This window comes from Mytilus trossulus, chromosome 6, assembly GCF_036588685.1.
Source record: "Mytilus trossulus isolate FHL-02 chromosome 6, PNRI_Mtr1.1.1.hap1, whole genome shotgun sequence".
Lineage (NCBI taxonomy): Eukaryota > Metazoa > Mollusca > Bivalvia > Mytilida > Mytilidae > Mytilus > Mytilus trossulus.
This window is the reverse complement of record NC_086378.1, coordinates 32,994,285-33,016,438: the sequence shown is the minus strand read 5'-3', so window position 1 is coordinate 33,016,438 and position 22,154 is coordinate 32,994,285. Positions and strand designations below refer to the sequence as shown.

Sequence of the window (22,154 nt, the reverse complement as noted above, 5' to 3'; positions counted from 1 at the left end):
TTGGTATAATTGGTTTTTATGATGTAGTAAGATAGAAGGATAATATTAGATGGTGTATCTATTGAAATATGCTTGGTATAATTGGGTTTTATGGTGTAGTAAGATAGTACTAGGATGTTAGATGGTCTATCTATTGAAATATACTTCGTATAATTGATTTGTATGGTGTAGTAAACAGTCACATCACAAAAATACTGAACTCTGAAGTCCATAATCACATGGCAAAATCAAATTACAAAACGCATCAAAAACGAATGGACAAGAACTGTCATATTCCTGACTTGGTACAGGCATTCAAGATAGTAGTATGGTTTTAGATGTTTTTTCTAAAGAAAAATGTTTGCTATAAATGTCTTTTTTCTATGGATTATGATTTGATAAGGTCTATTTATATAAACATACTTGGTATAAATGGTTTTGATGTTGTAATTATATATAGTACTATGATGTTAGATCGTCTTTCTATTGAAAGTTGATTGGTATATTTGATTTTGATGGAGTAGTAACATAGTACTATGATGTAAGATGGTCTATCCATTGCAACACGCTCGGTATAATTGGTTTTTATGGTGTAGATAGATAGTACTATGATGTTTGATGGTCTATCTATTGAAACTTTCTGGGTATAATTGGGTTTTCTGGTGTAATGAGATAGTACCATGATGTTAGACGGTGTTTCTAATGAAACAAGCGGGGTTTAATTAGTTTTTATTGTGGAGTAAGATAGTACTATGTTGATAGAATGCAAAATAAATAGTAAAACAATCCCGGTGACGATACTGATAAAAATTATTTCTACCCGGCGGCGGCCGCGTAAACTATTTGTATAAAGCTTTATATTTCAGACGGAAGAAGATCTGGATGATTCTAACTTGTAATGCAGATACCTTACGTTACGAAGTTTCCGTCTGTTATATGTCTATTGTCCTTGGTCTCACTTTCATGGTTCAGCGACTGCTTGAAAAGATTGTTTTTTTTTGTTATGTGAATTTCTCACTTCTTATGAGTAATAGGATAACTATATTTGGTATATGGATGTCTGGTAATGTCTTCATGTCCGACAGACAGGTTTCACCTGACCTCGACCTCATTTCATGGCTCAGTGATTAAGATTAAAGTTACGTGATTATGTTCATTTCTTAGAAATACTATAAGCAGTATGTCAGCTATATGTGGTGTATGGAATGATTGTAAGAGGTACATGTCAGTCGGCCAGGTTTCATCTGACATTGATCTCATTTTCACGGTTCATTGGTCAATGATATTTTTTGGGGTTTTGGTCTGTTATTCTAATACTATAAGCAAAGGGTCAACTATATTTGGTGTATTGAATGATTGTAAGGTGAACATGTCTGTCTGCCAGGTTTAATCTGACCTTGACCTCATTTTCACGGTTCATTGGTCATGATGACTTTTTGTGTTTTAGTCTCTTTTTCTAATACTATAAGCAATAGGTCAACTATATTTGGTGTATTGAATGATTGTAAGTTGTACATGTCTGTCATGGAAGTGTTATCTGTCCTTGACCTCATTTTCATGGTTTATTGGTCAATGTTAAGTTTTCATGGTTTGATCTATTTCTAGTATACTATAAGCAATAATTGAACAATGTTTTGTGTTTTCAATGATTGTAAGGTGCACATGTCTGTCTGGCAGGGTTCATCTGTTCTTGACCTCATTTTCATGGTTCATTGATCAGTGTTAAGTTTAAGCCTGCATGCTTCTTAGATACTATAAGCAAAAAGGTCAACTATATTTGATGCTTGGAATGATTATTAGGTGTCTGGCTTGGTTATTATGACCTTGACCTTATTTTCATGGATCATTGATAATTCTGAGTTTATGAGATACTTGTAATAAAATTTTATCTTAAGGACTATCAACATAAAACCAATGATGGTTAGTAAAGCCGGTGACATTTCAGCATGTGCATTCTTGTTATATTTAAATTAAGAATTAATTGATGCAAGCTACACTTTATTGTAGTTTTAACATGGGTAGGCATTATATTCAAGATTATTTTTGCCCGAGCGTTAGTGAGGGCTAACATAACACGAACATTATGCCTACCCATGTTAAAACTACAATAAAGAATAGCTTGCGTCAATTATTCATTATTCAAGATTGTGTATGCTCTTCCATGAACCTCCCTTTTTTTGTTTGTAAAGAAGGAAACAGCTGGCACTGTGATTTCTCAGAGGGAGGAGTTTTGGAACATCCAGCATGAACGGTTGTCATATCTAGGTCAAATGTGTCAATTTCGGAATGCAACACCTTACAGTCATAATAAATGAATTATAAACAACATATGTATTATTTAAGAGTTTGGAAGTGTTTCAGCTACTGAAATATATTAAATGCACGCCAATTTGTTAGAATTCATTATTCTGAAGTAGTCAACATTTGCATGTTCCAATTTTTTTTTATTGGATTTAGAGCATGTGTTTATTCATGAAACGAAAGAAGCATGTCATATTAGAAAATGTAATTCGGCCTAGATTGACCAAAGATTATTTTCAGCCTTCCATGGCCTAAGACCATTTTTTACTCATGTAGAATGCTCTTTGTAACTTTTCTTCCACTTTATAGTACAGTTAGTGTATACAGAATAATTGATAATAACAAAAAAATATAAGGTCTCCCTTCATTCGAAAAACTCCATTTTGAGGCAAATTAAAATTTGGGAAGTTGTTTTGTACATATTAACTACTTGATATTATATTTCAGATCTTACATTTCCTATCATTCTTTTTTTGATTGAAGGTAGCTGCTTACATTGAATGGTGTAATTGAGGTCCTCGATCCTTCGACATTTTTAAGGACTCCACTACGAGATGGTTTATTATGGAACCTCTTTCAAATATTTCGACGAATATGCTCCAGTTGTCGTTACTATAATCCGGTCTGTCTTTTGAACTCTGACATCATCAAATTAGACTGAGCTACGACTTTAATCTAGATGAGCAACACGACGGATTCTACATGTGGAGCAGGGTCTGTTCTCTCTTTCGGAGCTTCTGACTTCATCCCAGTTTTGGTGGGGTTCGTATGCTCAATCTTCAGCTTTGGTTGTTGTGTTATATAAACTGCCGTGTTCTTTTTATGTGCCTGTTGATGAGACGTTTTATGGTAGACTGTTTCCTTTCCTTTCGTCTGTCTTGTTTTAGTTTAAGTCATGTCTTTGTGGATTCTTGCATGTGAAAATCGTATGTATGGGCATAAATAAACTGATGTATGATGGGACACCTCCTTGATGATTTATGATAGACTGACCATTTATCTTAATGTTCGATCGTTTACTTCCTTTCGGAAATTTGATACTTTGTGATAGTGTCTAACACTTCAAAAGCGGAAATTTGTACGCAATATATAAATTTAAAATGTCAGTATTAGTCACGGAAGTACAAACACTTTAATTAATCATTTTGTTATAATGTTAAAATCATATTCGATGGGGAAAATATCAAATAATGCATTTTACTTAACGAGATTTAATGATAATGATGATAATTGACAAACTGTGAAATGCCAGCGCAGACATTTTATCAAGAGAACTCATAACAGATAGCTATGTCATTGAATAAACAGCAGAAGTAGTTGATTCAAAAACTTGTTAAAGATCTTCAGCTTGTAATACAGTAAGTACACTACTTAGTAGTTTCTATTTGCATTTTATTCATTATAATTATATTAAATTATCTTAGATGCTCATAAAAAATAACAAGATTGGTATTGGCAGGAAATGGCCACAGCATTTATTAACAGATATGATATATGTACTGTTATATGAAATGCAATTTGTGATATGATATATGTACTATTATATGAAATGCAATTTGTGATACATGTAGATATATGAACTAAAATTAACTGATAAAAATGCATATGTGTCTTTGAAAATGTTATATGATGATCGCCGAATATGTTTGAGGTGGCAGACCATATATGAAAAGGGGAAGTTCAAGATAAGCTATTAACCCTGGAAATCAGAGGCTAATGCTATCATACGATTACAATAAGTCTGTAAACTGCAAATATGTTATCTAAGCGCAGCGAAATCTGCCATAAATCAAGCGACTAACCCTGGATATCAGAAGTTATCGCTACCAACGCAAAGTTTAATAAAAATCAGAAAAAAAAACAACAAACTAATAAATTTCTTTCCAAGTTATCCATTCAATTTCTATATGCATGCACGTCCACTCCTCGTCCAGGATTAATCTTTTTTCTTGAAAGACCGTCTCGTCATTAGAACTTTTGTACATCTTTCCACATAGAGTGATGATTTATTTGATGTAGTCTAGACAATACAATTCTGAAATAAACAAACAAAACCAAACAGCAGTATCTTCCGTAGGAATTGCATTCTACTAATAAATTTAAGGGAGGGTGGGCGGGTTTTAGAAGATAAATCTATGGCTAAAAAATGCGTCTGCTTTTCCTATATGTCGACGTCAAAAAGGAGGATTATGGGTAAATCAATCACTTGCAAAGATCGATAATCCAACCAGAAACCAAATACTATTACTTGACGATGTAGTATAACGACGGACAGTGGTATGAGCACTACCGATAACTGATTTAAATTTTAGATTTTAAATCCTATTATCTTAGATGCTCATAAAAAAATAACAAGATTGGTATTGGCAGGAAATGGCCACAGCATTTATTAACAGATATGATATATGTACTGTTATATGAAATGCAATTTGTGATATGATATATGTACTATTATATGAAATGCAATTTGTGATACATGTAGATATATGAACTAAAATTAACTGATAAAAATGCATATGTGTCTTTGAAAATGTTATATGATGATCGCCGAATATGTTTGAGGTGGCAGACCATATATGAAAAGGGGAAGTTCAAGATAAGCTATTAACCCTGGAAATCAGAGGCTAATGCTATCATACGATTACAATAAGTCTGTAAACTGCAAATATGTTATCTAAGCGCAGCGAAATCTGCCAAATTGGCGGTGCTGCGACAATTTTAGCCTATAGTTAAAATTTTCACAGAACCGTCAACCGCCAATAAAATTGGGGGGAGCTGCGCATAGCTGTGCCATTTCAAGCAAAATTTGATTAAAATAATTTTCTGATAAATGAATATGCCATTATATGATATAAATTGTAAATTAACAAGCAACTATTTGTATTATTTATAAAACAGCCCAATAATGTCGATATTTCGTTTAACTGTTCACTAAGAACATATATAGGCAACTAAACACTGTCAAATAGATAAAGGAAGATGTGGTGTGAGTGCCAATGTGACAACTATCCATCCTAACAACAATTTAAAAAAAACGTAAACCATTATAGGTAAATGTAGGCCCCCAACACGGAGCCCTGGCCCACACCGAACAACAAGCTATAAATTGCCCCAAAATTACTAGTGCAAAACCAATCAAACGGGAAAACCAACGGTCTAATCTATATATATATAAATATATATATATATATAATGTAATGTTTGAAGACCGTCATTGCAGTCTTGGCAATAAAACTCGAGACCAAATCAAGTTGTAACAGGCAAATCAATATAAAACCTTGATATAAATTGAACTAGCTAATGATGAAAGTAACCTAGTTTGATATTTTAAACATATCATTTCCCAATGTGCACTGTAATATAGCTGTGAGGATCTTCCAATCTTCGCATTAGAATATTCTTCACCTTAGAGATAGTTAGCCATCGGTAAAAACAAACCTACCATCAAATTTTCACTTCCGACCTTTCAAAGCCAAATTACCTCCTCCCGGTCGTTGTCTTGCTTCCAAAATCACATTCTTAATATTGACGACCTAACAATCCAAACCCTTATAGGAGAATCGGCAACATACACACAATTAACTGGGAATTCGTATATGTAACGCAAATATGCACCCGCTTTCAAACGACCTAAATATTTTATTGGATAATCCACCACAACACAAGTTCTCTCCATATATAGATATATGAAGATGTGGTATGAGTGCCAATGAGACAAAAATCCATCCAAGTCACAATTTATAGAAGTAACCATTATAGGTCCATACCTATGTTGAATGAGTTCGACGAACAACGAGAATGTTTGATACCTAAAACATGTAGAGATCATATTTTGAGTATTGTAGAAAATTGGTATTTAGTCAAACTAGCTAACCATCAAAAGACAAAATAGCGGTCCACCTACTACAAGTCTATCTGGCAAATAGCAAAGCAATAAAAGCCACTGGACAAACACATTTGTCTAATTGCTCAGGAAGAATGTGTATAGTTGTATTTTATTTTAAACTGTTTTTCCTTCAGACAATCTGTGATCAACTGATAACGTGCCTTGCTATAATTTGCGTGTAAATTTGAACTATATTTATTTATTCGACTTTCAATAATGATACAGTGCATCATAAGCTTATTTGGCTGGCTGTATTACTTGTATATATGAATGTAATTGTTTGTTATAATTCAGGTTGCACTTTAATATTAAGATACTCTATTCTATAGTTAACCCTCTACCAAACTGATCGGTCTTAGATGAAACCAAATGAGTTTCTACATATTTCTTGTAAATTTTGACATCAGTCTTGTTTAAAGCATGATTTGTAGACCATGTATTGCTCATATTTTGAACTGTCAACTCCCCAACCATACATAAAAAGACCACGACAAGCCCAGGAAAAACAGCCTGGAATATCATAGCTTTCGTATGCAGAACTTCATATACCTGATAATATTGACAAATTACGATGCAATATCTCTCTTAAAAAGTCAATCTACTGTCCATCTGAAGCAACCCTGAACGCTGCAAACCAACGCTTACTTTAAATTTTTAGTAAGTCTCATAAACATTTAGCTTATTGTAAATGCTTAAGCCAGATCAAGCTGATCGATGTGTAGTCGTATTGTTCAATTAGCAAATCCTAATTTAAAATATATGCAGTAAAAGCACAACATAAGCCATACATTGGCAAGACCAAAATCTTTCCCGAAACTGTTTAACAAATGTAAAGCCCGTGTAAGCTTTTCGTACTATCTACTACCGAATTGTGTATTTGAAAGTATATTCCAGTTTCGAAATGACCATATGAAAGTTATGTATGGTATGATAAATGCTTCCGGTCCCAATGTACGGGATCGGATCACCCGAAAACGAGACAGACAATCTGCAGCTGCATTACTTGAGCCTGGAATATTCAACGCTCAAATCTGAAATTAATTACCATTAATAACAATACTAGAGGACGAATCAACATCCTTACTAACTTTGATATTTGCTTGTTAATCATCAAATATAGTGTTTGGTTTTAATATAATATAACCTTAATAAATAATGATAAAAAAAATTGTTGCTAAATTGAGAGGTTAGAATTATCTTTTAACAAAAATTTTAATAAGATTAAAAGTATCTGATCCCAGTATAGCTCTTGATTGATTTTACATAATAGTAATACGAATTTACGTTTAATTCAGTTGTGTTTATTGGAGTCCACCCTTTATCCAATAGATGATACATCAGTTTGGATTCGAAATCAATGCAATCCAACTTCTATACAAAATTAAACATAAGATTAACATAACAAAAATTCTCAATTTGATATCTCTTTAAGATCAATTGTAATAGCATTTGCTAAAAATTCACTTCATATTTTGTCCAGTATACGAGTTCGTATTGACGAGATACTGCAGCGAGTTGCTTACACGTGCCTTAAATCTCGGTCTAAACAGAGGCCTAGTTTGCTTAAATCTTACATTTTTGCCTGCCTTCAGGAAAACAGTCTTGTATGGGACACTGAATCATAAGTGGGTGTTCCTCAAAGCAACTTAAACAAGAATGAGTATAAGCACATGAATGAACCCCGCATAAACCTTGGTAATTGAATGCGAAACATTTTAAGGACCCCATTCTTATTGCCATTACCAATACTAGACGGAGAATACATATTGAGTAGCCATAAGTCAGGGTCAACACCAGCCCAGGAACCAGCTGGATCCTGTGACATTCTGAGACGAAATTTTTCATCGTACGACTTCCATCCTAGTGCGCACCACTTAGCGCCTAGCCATATACTATGTATGTACTTGAGTAAATCTTGAAAAACAGTCGAGTGATCAGTAGTACAAAATATACTAATATAAACTAAAAAAGGCATCTGTCCAGTTACCCAATGTACCTATTGTGTAAATTTCTGTTTTGTTGCTGTCTTGGTTGTATTCCGGGGGAGGGGGGTTACTGACTATCTTTTCAGGTATAACTGTGCCGACAGTACTTTCTAAATCATACCCGTTCTAACCAGAAAACGTTGCAAAACATACCGTTCTAAACAGAAATATTGTAGAAAAAAAATCACCTTCTAGACATGCTTAGAATGCGAAAATGTATACCCTGTTCTAGACACGCTTGTAAAATGTATACCTTAGTCTGGCCAGAGACCTTTATTTTCTAGACTAGTTCAGAAATATAAATCCTGTCACCAAACAGTTTATCAATGTAAGCAAAAAACATACGTGTTTCAATATCCAGTATCCAATCTGTTCTTTTTAATTCAATTGTTTAAAAATTAAACCTGTTCCCGACAGCAGTGCAAGAAAAAGCAACCCTGTTCTAATCAGCAAGACATGAAAATAAGGGGCCTGTTTCTGTGTCACATTCTTACATATAAAAATAAAGGAAGACCCCCCTTTTTTGGGGGGTATCACAAGTCCTGTGAAATAACGACTTTCTAATTATCCACAGAAGAGGCCTCTGAATAAGCTAATGGTAAGGCCAGATCAACATATTCGCCTGAAATGATTTAACTTATCGACATTTCTGGCAAGCTCATCATTGTCCTTAATACTACACGGAGATGAATTTTGAAAAACTGGAAAATTACCTGATTATCATCAGCAGAACTAGAAGTAGCGATCGTGAATACCGGAGCCATAGTAAGTCATAGACATAACCTCTGAACTGTGTAAAGTTGTTGCTACTGGACCCTCTATATATATGTTAACACTCGAATCTCCATCAATGTTTGAACGCAAAAAGTGTGCTTAGCCTATGTAGAACACATTGTCGCCTCTTCCTACCAGATATCTTGAGCATTTTAAACTGAAAAAGACATGCTATGATAAATTATGTAAATATGTATATGAACATATAAGAATTGAAACAATGCAAAAACAAAAAAAACAAAAAACAAAAAAAACAACGCATTTGCTGATTCTGCTGTGGCCGATCGTGTCTCAAAGCACGAGAACAAAAAAATGAATATAAGATTTGCCAATGCCAATGGCCCATCCATCGTAAAGCAAACAATATTTTATTTTGTATTCAATAATCCAGCCATCTCAACTTTTAACATTCGTCTCTAATCAACCAAAATAATGCTAAATTTAGATTTAGAAGTTTGCTCTAAATTTGAACTAAATTCAAATTGTCAAAATTGCATATCGGAAATAAAATTTAGAAATAATTCGATGTAGTAGTAATCTATTTTCTTCTCGGAATGACGACAAAACCTGACCATGCCGTCTTCTAAAAATCATAATTTGCCATGACCCTTCGACAATTGTATCCATCGAGTCAAAATAAACGACAATTAAATCATTGATAAATATTATTTGAAACAGTTTTAAAACAAATAAGGTTTTTAACAACTTATGTGTCAGATTGGTTCCGATTTTTTAGAAGATAAATCTATGGCTAAAAAATGCGTCTGCTTTTCCTATATGTCGACGTCAAAAAGCATATTGTTTTAACTGGAATATTTATGGATTCAAGACTTTACCCAAACTTTTCACATTACAGAATTACAGCCGCGTATAATGTATACAAAATGCAACAATGGTTAACTTGAATAGTTTTTCTCCATTATATAAATATTCTGATAAAAACAAGTCTGAGACTATTTTCAAGTTATTTAAAATACTTACTGCAAAGAACTTTTGGCAGGTTATATATCTTTAAAATTCTTTAAAGAGTTTGTCCATTTTTTTTTTTATACAGGGTACCGCCAATTATTTTGTATCCTTTATTTATTTGCCTATACTAGCTTGTTCTCTATTCTTTATAAATTTTAATTATTATGTCATTTTTTTCTGCACTTTTTTTTATATTTGGAACCCAATCGGAAAAAGGATGGATGTTAAAGGAAGGAACATCATCAATATATCTGAATGTGAAATTAATTGGCATGGCTTCTTTGATCTTCTTGTTTTTGACAAGTGTCTAAAGTAGCTCCGACTCATTAAAAAAAGTCAACCTCCAAATTCAATAACAAAAATATTCATAGAAACTCCAGCATACTGATCACTTGTCCCTCTGTGTAGCATGTTTAGTTTTTGGTTCACTAATAGAAATGTTCACCATAGGCCGAAACCGATAACGAAACCAAAAATAGAAGTAAGGAAAATAGTAAATGTTTATAATGTTGATTAACTCACCCCTTTTACACCATTAGTTGTTGAAAATTTCTTCAGCTGAACGCCATGTTATCATTGATCTCAAAGTTTGATGCATTGGCCGTTTGTTTTGATCTCACATTGTTGTCAATATAATGCAATTTTAGGCGAATGTCAAACAAGGAAGAGGTTTAGCTAACTTTAAAACCAGGTTTCATCCATCAATTTCTACATAAGAAAATGCCTGTACCGAGTCAGGAATACGACAGTTGTTATTCATTCGTTTGATGTGTTTACTCTAAAATTGAAAAAAATAATGTTGTGTTGAAAATTGATAGTATACCCTTTCAATTCTGGAATTTCATGCAATTAGATAAAGAATATCGGAACAAAACTGTTGTAAAGTTTATAAGATCCAATAAATTACAATTTAAATGATATACGCAATTTTATAATTGTTGCATTTCTGTAAATATTGACAATGCAATTTCCCAATGGAACTATTTTTACGGCTAAAACTGTACCACTTTAACAATGAAGTTTTGAAAAAAAATAATATCCTAGAATGAAAGTTCATGCATTTCTTTTTTTTCAAAGGTCAAAATATAGGGCTGTGCGGCATATGTTCAACGTTTATATATCCTTAATATTTAAGAGTTTAAACCAACACTCATTTTCTTAACTACCCCTACCTCTAATGAAGGGTTACCACAGATTTCAATGTAAACAATATGCACATATATATTTACTGGTAACATTCCCAAGTTATGTCTCTATGAGATGGAACACAGAGAGCATAACTGGAAACCAGTATGTAAACAAAATCAATTTTCTATGAATATTCTTAATCTTCCAAAAAGAGGCATGATTTGAGAAACAGCTTTATTTACGAAGTGCAACCTATACAGACATTTTTTCAAATAGAAAACTCTCTAAAATTAGTTTTTCTCACAACAATACTCATTCATCAGAATTATAGCCTTGAATAAATCACTACTTATACTCCAAGTTTTTTTACTGAACATTTTATATCCCCTCCCCTGTTTCAATTTTAAAAGAATTTGAAAACAAGATTTTAATTATTGCAAGCTTACCCTATTTGTATATTTTCTGATATAAAATGCGTAGAACCTGTTTAAAATTGTTTTGATAACTTATTGAAAGCATATGAAAATACTATAAATGTAATGTTTAGAAGTAAGTTGGCACAACTTTTTGGAATTTTGGATCCTCAATGCTCTTCAACTTTGTATTTGTTTGGCTTTTTAACTATTTTGATCTGAGCGTCACTGATGAGTCTTATGTAGACGAAACGCGAGTCTGGCGTTTAAAATTATAATCCTGGTACTTTTAATAACTATTAGCAGTCATTCATTACAACATTCAAGATTATATAAAGTATTTAATCCTACCTCTGTTGTTTGTATGCAAATATCAGTCTGAGATATAAATTCACTTCAAATGTTATAGAGATGACTGCTAACATCTGAATTTTGCATAACTTCCAAGCATACATTTGTAGTTATTGATTTCTATAGAACTTTAAAATCATACAATCATAGCATTTACAAGTTAAATTATTTGTTTTATGACCCAGGGGTAGTCAATTTTTCTTCCCCTCGAGGCCTCAAATTTCCTAAATTATTCTGCTAGCAGTTTGGAACTCAGTACATATTCAGGATAGAACACACTATTGTAAGTTTTGTTGAGATATTTCTGTTTCGAGCTTGTATTTTTTATGCAGTGGTGACAAAAAGATTTAGGTGTAACGGCTTACTTTTGGGTTATCGACAGGACACAACCACCCAATACAAATATTCAGGAAGGTTCGATGAGTTTCAATGACTCTGAAGAGTATATATATGCACTTCTTTACAATTTTACATAATATTATGAATTAATTTTGTATTCAGGACTTTAAGTGAACTATGCATACTGTAATCTGTGAATTTATGCTGAGTCATCATATCTAAGGCCCATGAGTCTATCAGTCTTCATGAAATATTTATTAAAAACTTTATATTTGAGTTTATTTTCTTTAAAATCTGTGAGGCAAATTTGATTAAATTCTGAATATTTTCTTGTTTTATCAAATATATTATAAGCGCTAGCGACACATATCACGTAAACATTTAATAAAACTAGATCATAATATAAGATAAACACAATAAACAGACATCTAATAAGATAATTAAGTTTATGGCATTATTGACATTTAATAAATGATAATGAGACAACAATTATGAGAATACGAACTTAACAACGGCCTTTACTTCAACATACACGTTTTTCAGACAGATGTAAAAAAAAAAAAGGAAAATAAAACAACAGATTCAGATAATTTCAACTTCGTATTGCCGAATATGAGTTAGCCGAATGTGAGTTATCCAAATATGAGTAATTCATTAATCTAAACATTTTTTAAATTATGTTTCATATTCAAAACTGAAAAGCGTTCACACTTTTGATGCATGATATATCTTCAATTATCTTCTGAATATTTGTCGTTCATAATAAAGTAAAAGAAAAAAATCTAAGCAAGATTCAAAACGGAATATCTTTGAAAACAGCAATATTCAAACAAACACATCAAACGAATTAAAACCATCTCCCTCACTTTGTATAGCTATTTCTTAGCATTAACAATAATTCTCAAGCGATTGTCCCCGCAGGAAAATGCCGTCTCGCTATTAATGTTTCTGAGATGCCAGGCTCTTCAATTGTGTAGTTTATGTGTCCTATTACACAAACATTTGTAGTTCAATGATGTTGCAATGCGCCCGTGACGTGTTAATTTATTAACCTGACAATTTTCATGATTTTTTTCCTTTCACTGGTATTCATCTGGTGTCTTAGCCTAATACAGATGAAGCATATTGGATTTGATTTATTCATGACTGTTTTTTTCAACATTGACCGTGCACAAATACACGTAAGATGACTATGTAGACACTACAATGGAGTGAAGAATAAAATTAAAACCAATAGGTCTTCGATGTAGCGAGAAACTCCCGAACTCGAATTTCGAATTATACACAAGAAACTAATATTAAAAATCATACCAAATTAACAAATGTCATAGGCTCCTGACTTAAGACAGGCGCAAAATTGCGGGGAGGGGGTTAAACATGTTTATGATACCTCAACCCCCCCCCCCCCCCCCCTTCTATACCTCTAGCCAATGTAGAAAAATAAACGTATAACAATAAGCACATTAAAATTAAGTTCAACAGAAGTCCGAGTCCTATGTCAGAAGATGTAACAAAAGAAAATAAATAAAACGACAATAATACATGAATAATAATAGACTACTAGCAGTTAACTGACATGGCAGCTCCAGACCTCAATCAAACTGATTGAAAGATTGTGTCTTCATCATATGAATATCAGGCATAATCACTCCCATTAGAGGTTTAGTATCATACTATCATGAAGTGTATGAGAAGAACATAACCCATGTCATGCCAACAACTGTTTTTTTTTTAAATAAATGTGTTTAGTTCCGACGCAAAGACCCTATAAGTGAATCAATATCAAAGTCCAAATATGCATTCTTTAATGACCTGACAACAGTATCGTAACTATATCCCTTCTTTATAAGTCTGTTTAAAAATTATGTAAGCTTTTGTGATATCGAAAACCTTGATGTAAATATTTTTTCAGTAATACATGAATTTCTCTCTCTAAAATCTAATACGTTGTTACATACACGAGCGAATCGTACATGTGGAGATATATAAACACCATAAGATGATGACAAGGGAACGTCACCATCTAAAATTGAATAATAAAGGGAAGAAAAAATGCGGATTAACAGATAAGTAGGTTAACAAACACTTATGAGCCCCTCTTGTCCTAGTATCCTAATATCTTAAAAGAAGCACCATACGAAAAGCTAAGAAATGTATATGATATATATATATACAAGTCTAAAGTAACACTACGTTCAAACCTATGATTGCGTTGGAAAAAACCGCAATTTTTATACGTGTGCATGTAAAAGAAGTTTCGTTATAGAAGGGTCTAAATACAGCACAAACATCATTTTTAAAAAGACCAAAAAAGTGGAAGAGTATATTTAATTAAAACGCATTTGACTAACAGGTCGAACAACTGATGGTTTGTTTTTAACCCTGCTGACTGCCATTGGCGATAGCCAAATAAAATTGATCACAAGATGTAACAAAATGAATCTTAATATAAATGTAATACTAAACAGAAAACAATAGACTTGTGGCCAAGATGTTATGCCACAAACATAAGGTGTCAATATTTTTTAGTAAAAACTGCATTTTTTATACGTGTGCATGTAAAACAAATTTCCTTGTAGAAGAGTCTAAATACAGCACAAACAACATTTTCAAAAAGACCAAAAAAGTGAAGAAGTATATTAAACAAAACGCATATAAATATATTGTGTGGTATATGTCAATATTTGCCTGAACTATCATTTAAAAGGTTTAAGGATGTAAGCAGTGTAAACAGCCATGGTGGCCTTTTTTATGTTAATTCTGTTTTACAGTACTTACAAAATGTATATCTCTATAATAAAAAAAAATAATGCACGAGTTTCAGAAATTGATGGATAATGTAAGTAAAATAAGTCAAATTAAAATCTACATTCTTTTAAAAGCGATCAGTAGATGATCAAGTTGTAGTTTGAATTCTAGGCCACATTGAAAATTTAATTAACAATATTTACTATCAAAACATATTACACGTATGTGCAAGTTATGTTTTCAAAATTATGTAAACATTATTATCTAGTGCTTCGCCAAAAATTTTCTATGATAGAAATAAATCATTGAACAAAATGAAGAAAAAAGTAAAATCACAAAAATATTGAACTCCGAGGAAAATTCGAAACGAAAAGTTCCTTATCTAAAGAAGTCAGTATAACCAATAACATGTTCGAGACTGTGTTAACTGTCAGGCAAAAAACATTAAAATTTTAGAAATAGTGCTCATTACAATGAAAATTGCTCACATTTGTTGTAGGTGATAATGTTACATCCATTTTTTTGATACAACATTTTATCGTGACAAAATCAAAACCCTAAAATTGCTAGAATAAAGTATATCCGGCTCATTTTCATGCACACATTTATGAATTAACCTGTTATCTAATATTATTAAGACTGAAATCAATGAAACGTTTATGAATCCTTTTTTATTTATAGTAAACACATAGCATTTGGTTTTTCATCGTGAGAGTTTCATGTTTAATTGGTTGATTAGTGTTCTGGTTTTTTTACAAGTAAATTTGTATACATTTATAAAGGAATTGTAAAATTTCACTTGAAATGCAGTTTTAAACAATGTTAAGCTAATTGTTGAAGACCGTACAATGACCTATAATAGCTAATTTCTGTGTCATTTTGGTCTGTTGTGGAGAGTTGTCATATTGGCAATTATACCACATCTTTTTTTTTCTATTAGCAATTTGTCTAGCAAAGAAATACATACATCGCTTTGGTTGATCTATGTGTTAACAATACTGTATATTTTACCAAAAAAAAACACTCCTTTTCCAACATGCAGAAATAAGAGAAGGGAAAAAACTATCATTAATATTTTATATAACGACCACTAAATTTACGTCCAATGAACCTATGTTATTTAAATAAGATTTACAGGTAAGAACATAGTTATTTGAGTAGACATTGGCAAATAAAAACAGGTAATAATTGTAAAAGTCTTATATTGGTCACTTTTATTATCAATATGGTGCTTTCTTTGTATACATTACTTCCAGACAAATTTGTGCTTGAACTCAATAATATAGTGTTTCGACAAAAGCATTATATGTTGTTCTTTGCTAGGAGAAAATGATGTAAGGCAGAAGTCAATATAAAGAGTTTTGTGCTGTTTTATGTATTAGACCACTTATTCTGGTACTGTCAGTAAGAACATACATAACGAAAGAGGGACGAAAGATACCAAAGGGACAGTCAAACTGTGGCAGAAAGTAGTACCCATTTGAAAACAAATTGTTCCTACGCATACATATAGCTGTAACCTTGTCAAGAAAATCATTCGGGTAATGCTAGTATTAAATGAAAGCTTAAATTGCATTATTAAAAACTAAATAAATGAACAATTAATAGAATGACTGATTTATAGTAAAAATATAGCTTTTGGTCAGATAATCTATATGGTATAGCACAAAAATTACAAATATACCAAAAACAGTTTTGCCACCTTGGTTACTGACAGTAATGTATTCAAACTACACCACATGTTCCCATAATTGCATTACATTGGTATTTAATATGTTTAGAATGTTCTCAGTTTTTGAAAATTATCGACATGAGTTTTAAAATGTTTACAATAAAAAATATAAATATTGTCTTGTGACCTTGAATTGAAGATGCTTTTATTGTAGATTGTAGAAGAGCTGATCACTAATAATGGAAAAGAAATCAATCTGGTTCTGTTACCTGTTCTTAAGTGCCAGTTTCTATCAAATATATACATTCAACATTTCCAAAATTCTAGATATGTATGTCTCGGCATGTGGAAAACAATTATGCGATCAAAGTAAAATAAGCCATGGATATCAACTTCTATATAATACTTCAGTTAATTTAGAGGTTTGTCCTTCATGTGAATGTGACTTAGACTGTGTAACAAGAGGCGACTGTTGTCCAGATTTATTTTTCTCTCTACATCTTTCATGTACTGAGACAAAGCTCCTACATAAAAAATATCATAAACCAGACGCTCCATTATTTATTATGGTAGGCAAGTGCAATAGTACAGAATCTGACAGGACACGACAGTGCGAGTCGACATTTTCACCTAGGGAACATTTGCAAAATGGACCTGTGACATCAAGGAAAACTGGATTGACATATAGAAATAAACATTGTTCTAAATGTTTTAATGAAAGCATTACAGACCTTATTCCATGGAGATTAGAAATAGACTGCTCAAATTTTGCAGATTTCAACTTTGTTTCATCCTACTCGGAAATAATAAGTCTTGCAACAGAGCAAGAGTGTAATATTTTCTATATTGCCAGTGATAAAATAAAACAACCAAGAAATTGTTCTACTGTTAACGATCGCGAAGCTCCGGGTTTTTTGAACAAATGTAACATAACGGGAACATGGCGAAACTATGATTCAAGTCTAGAGTACGCTTGTCATCACTACGACAACCGGTATAAATTTTTCAGGAATATATTTTGTTTTATGTGCAATCCACCAGAACCAACAACTTTAATAAATGAGTGTAATGTTACAGGATACTGGGATATCTATCGCGTTGGTTTACTTGAAGCATGTCTTCGAACACCCAAGAGTGGTATAACAACACCATTCAAAAATTATTACTGTTACCTCTGCAACCGTAACAGTACCATTGGAAGTTCTAAATATTTGGATGCTAAGATGAACATAAGCGAGATGATGAGCCCAATCATTTATGGTCGATATTTCAAACTTGAGTTCAATATCGAGGCTCTTGATATAAGATTCATCAAAGAAAAACTAATTAACGATATACATATCCAAGATGAGTTTGAAGAGGAAAAGAGTAGAAAATTTACCATGAATACCAAAACTGAAGAGCAATCAGAAAAAAATATTAAATTGTATAACACGCTAAATTTAACAAATATACACCGAAAGTATTATGCTATGATGGGAACTGGTTATTTATGTGACAGACAATCAACGCAAAAAAGTATGAATGCTTGTGATTGTGACGATAATTGCTATTTTAAATCAAAACCTTGTTGTATTGACAAAATGTTTGAACGGTCAACAGCATGTACTGATATTGAATTGTCGTCAACAGGTGACAGATTTCTTGTATATAACAAATGCAAAAATACTTCAAACATTGAAATTAACAGATTATGTCAAAGCAGTTTTGAAAGAAGTTTATATTCTAGTTTGCCGATTGAAGTAAACGTGAGAAATTTTTCAGTGCATTACAAGAACGTTTTCTGTCTGCTATGCAATGAAGATATTTCACCTTATGAACTTCAGAAGTCAATTATGTATTGGAGCATTGCAGTTTTTTGCGATGAATATATTTCTCCAACCTACCATGTGTCATTTCAAGACTACATATCCCATGTTATTGACAGAAAATGTCGCTACAGCATGAAACCCATAAAACAGGGAACGAAATGTTCAAAATATTTAAGTTATGATAAATGTAATATTACAGGCCATTGGATAAATAATGACCCAGATATCAGATTTGCGTGCGCTGTTTTAAATTTGCCTCGCATCTGGTTCAATGGGGAAAACCCGTTCTGCCATATGTGTAATCCTTCAAATCGCAACAACGTGATACATACAACCTGTAATGAAACACAGTTACACAATGTGTATACACCAAACGACATAGAAAAATGTCATGAACTACCGTCAATACAGGCTCTTGTCCCATATAAAAATTATTTCTGCCATGTCTGCATCACAGGAACTGGTCCAACATTCTATTGGCTTCAACGTCCGCCAGTTACACCACAAATCACGGAACCTACAGGCGCAAACGGGCCACTTCCGATTTCATTTCGGGAAATATTTGCTCTTGAGGTATTTGATGACTTACAAGACAACAAAATGGAGAAAATATGTAACAAAACACAGATATTTGACGAGCTTAAGGTAAATAATATATACTGCAAAAACATTTATTTTCGTGGGGTTAAAATTTCGTGTTTTTGTCTCTCTATAAGATTTAATGGGGATTTAATTTAGTGTTTCCTTAAATGTAAGTAGTATTATATGGAGGTTAAAATTTTCGTGGCGTTTTAATTTCCTGGATATATTCTTTCCACGAAATAAACGAAATTAAACCCTCCACGAAAATTTCTGCTTTTACAGTTACCAATTTCTTCAAAATCATCTCACTTGTTTAGATTAGTAAATAAATGCAATGAACTAAAGTATGTTTTACGAAAATATCTGCATGTAAAAAAATAAGATCATCAAATAGATCAAATAAGTGGTTTAAGTATGATAGACAAAACCAGTGCCCTTTTTATTTTCCGAATGACAAGTAAATATTCGGTTTTGTTTCATTGGATAATTTTCCAAACATTATTACACATGGACAAATGAATTAATCAACTTATCTGAGGTCATCTCCAACGCGAATTTTCCGGTTGTTAATTTAAGAAAATGACTATGATGAAAACCACAATGTATGTCAATTTAAAAACAGTTCTACAATATGACAGGTTAAACACACACAACAAACAAAATCCCACATCTTCTGAGTACTCATAAAAACATATGTATTTACGGTACACTTAATGTTCATAATAATTTTTGTTATGTATCACATGTATCATGATTTAACTGGGTTTTTTGCAGCACGAGTGCCGCGATATCCATTGCTATCCTGGAAGAATTTTGACAAACAATGGCTGTGTTCCTTTACTACCGTTTACAAGTAATCTTGGCTATATATTGTCATTGACATTGAGAGGTAAAGCTACGAGTACGATTAACAAAACAACACAGTTTTTAGATACGGTCGAGAATTCGTTTTTCATTTTTTTGCAAACATATTTAAACGTAAAGGGTTTGCTTCTTTGTTCATCTGCACTACATGTAAATCTCAGGTGTTCAACAACTCTGATAGAAGGAACGACCATTGATATAACATTAGATCAAAAGATATTTATAAACGAGACTGTTGATAGATCTTTAATCGAAAAGCAGCTAATCAATCTCACTCACAGCACTTTTTCTGTACTATACAGTAATGTACTATTTGAATTCATTATAAAACAATACTGGAAATTACATAATTTTCCAGGCAGGACAAAACGATTGAATTCAACAGAAACTTGTGGTTACGAAAATGTTCGTACTTTTACGAATGCAAATTGGTATACATATTCCGAGGTCAGTGGATTATTAGTTTGTGAGCAAGTAGAAATTGATGATAGTGAATTCCGAATAGACAAAGATAATAAAACATTGACACTTAATATCAGTGGATCGATGAAGAATTATGGAAATGAATACATTTTGATGTCAGACAAAAAAGCTAGACTTTGTCTCAAGGATTATAAAGACATTTTTGCAAGTCAACCAGCTTTCGAAAATCCAGAAATCACTCTTTTAGGTATACTAATGATGAGTTGTACACTTTTGTCCTTAATGTTCCTATTTTTAACCTTCATTGCCTATTGCTTATTTAGTACTCTAAGATCACTTCCAGGAAAAAATAACATGTGCTTAGTGTTTGCCATGTTTTTCGCTCACTTGTTATTCCAGTTTGGGTTATACGCAACTCAGTCAAACTCGATATGCATATTGATTGGTATTTTTATGCATATGTTTTGGTTAGCAGAATTCGGTTGCTTAAGTGTTTGCTCGTTCCATATGTTCCGTGTTTTTAGGAGTAAGATATTACTATATTCCTCCGGACAGTCGGGATACAATAACGTCTTAGTTTCATATGTTTTATATTCCTACGGACTGCCAGTTTTAATAGTGTCAGTCAATATGATAACAACTTTTTTGCATGATGGTTCTTTCGGATACGGAGGACGCATGTGTTTTTTAAATCGACCAACAGCCATTATTGTTACATTTATAATACCAATAACGATAGTATGTTTGACAAATATATATTTCTTCATTGTGACGTCAGTAAAAATAATCTCAACACCGAAAATTAAGAGAGAAGAACAGAGTTCAACGTTAAATCGTGTACATTTTTCTATTTACATGAAATTATTCACAATCACGGGCATAACATGGATTTTCCAAATAATTGATACCCTGTTTTCAGCGTCCGCTATCTCTTTCGTTGTCTCAATGCTTAACGCTCTGCAAGGGGTTTTTATTTTTATTTCCTTCATGTGTAACAGAAGAGTCCTTCAGTTGTTCAGAAAAGCCAAACCAGCATCGTCGTCGTCTTCGACATCTAATACGACACGAGGCAACAGAATCGACACAACGACAACATCGCTTATTGACGCATCGAAAACTGAAGTTGATGTGCATGTGAAAACTGAAGCTTTGATGTCTTCTAAATGAAAACAGAAGATTGTTTCAAATCAAGTCCATGGATAATACAGAAGTTTGTGTATATATGAAGGGTTTTTTTTCAAAGAAGAGATATTTGTAAGATTCGAAATTGCGTTAATCTGAAAGTCAAACGACAAAATCAACTTAATTTATTAATAAATTTATTAATTCAATTCTTATATGCATTGTCCTTCGAAAGACTACTAGTGTATGTATCTGACAAGGACTGCTTAATCATTATGAAATTTGACACTTTCAAAGAGTTCTCTAATATATATAAATATGTATATTTTTTTTGGTCAATGTATTGAACGCAAATATTCAGCTATATATTTGTATATATATATATGTATAGGTACTAATAAATTCATTGCTTTTAAAAATATAACAAATATTAATGCAGAGTGTATCTTTAACAGACTAATTATAGAAATGTCCGGTTTTAATAAATGTGTGTTGCAATTAAGAATTTGAGTTCAATGTGCCGGAGAAAACAATTAGACACCAGTAAATAACAACTCTTGTTCTTCCAATCAGTCTTCGTCGTCAAGAACAAAGTTGATTCCTAAATTAAAAGACCTATGTGACAAATTCTTAGGTATTATCAAATATCATGACATATATTTCAAAATAGACGAAACATACAAAAGTGCACATATTGAAATAGATTATTCTCCCGCATATGATTATATAAGTCGTCTGACAATACGATACAAAGAAAATCAAAAACACGAAAGGCTACTTAATAATATGCTTTCTGAAAATGTGACA

General features: G+C 32.3%; 1 protein-coding gene across 3 annotated transcripts; it reads left to right on the top strand.

Annotated features, from left to right (window-relative positions):
- The first annotated feature begins 3,392 nt into the window (after positions 1–3,392).
- Positions 3,393–21,834, top strand: LOC134721146 (uncharacterized). 3 transcript variants are annotated; one of them, XM_063583949.1, is made up of 4 exons: positions 3,393–3,638; positions 16,760–19,001; positions 19,713–19,827; positions 21,224–21,834. In XM_063583949.1, exons 2-4 carry the CDS (start codon positions 16,785–16,787, stop codon positions 21,361–21,363), a joined length of 2,472 nt encoding a protein of 823 aa, XP_063440019.1. In that variant the 5' UTR covers positions 3,393–3,638; positions 16,760–16,784; the 3' UTR covers positions 21,364–21,834. The 3 variants fall into 3 exon arrangements, with proteins under 3 accessions (XP_063440019.1, XP_063440017.1, XP_063440018.1); XM_063583947.1 differs by having other exon boundaries at positions 19,713–21,834; XM_063583948.1 differs by lacking the exon at positions 3,393–3,638 and adding an exon at positions 16,063–16,414 and having other exon boundaries at positions 19,713–21,834.
- The last annotated feature ends 320 nt before the right edge of the window (positions 21,835–22,154 follow it).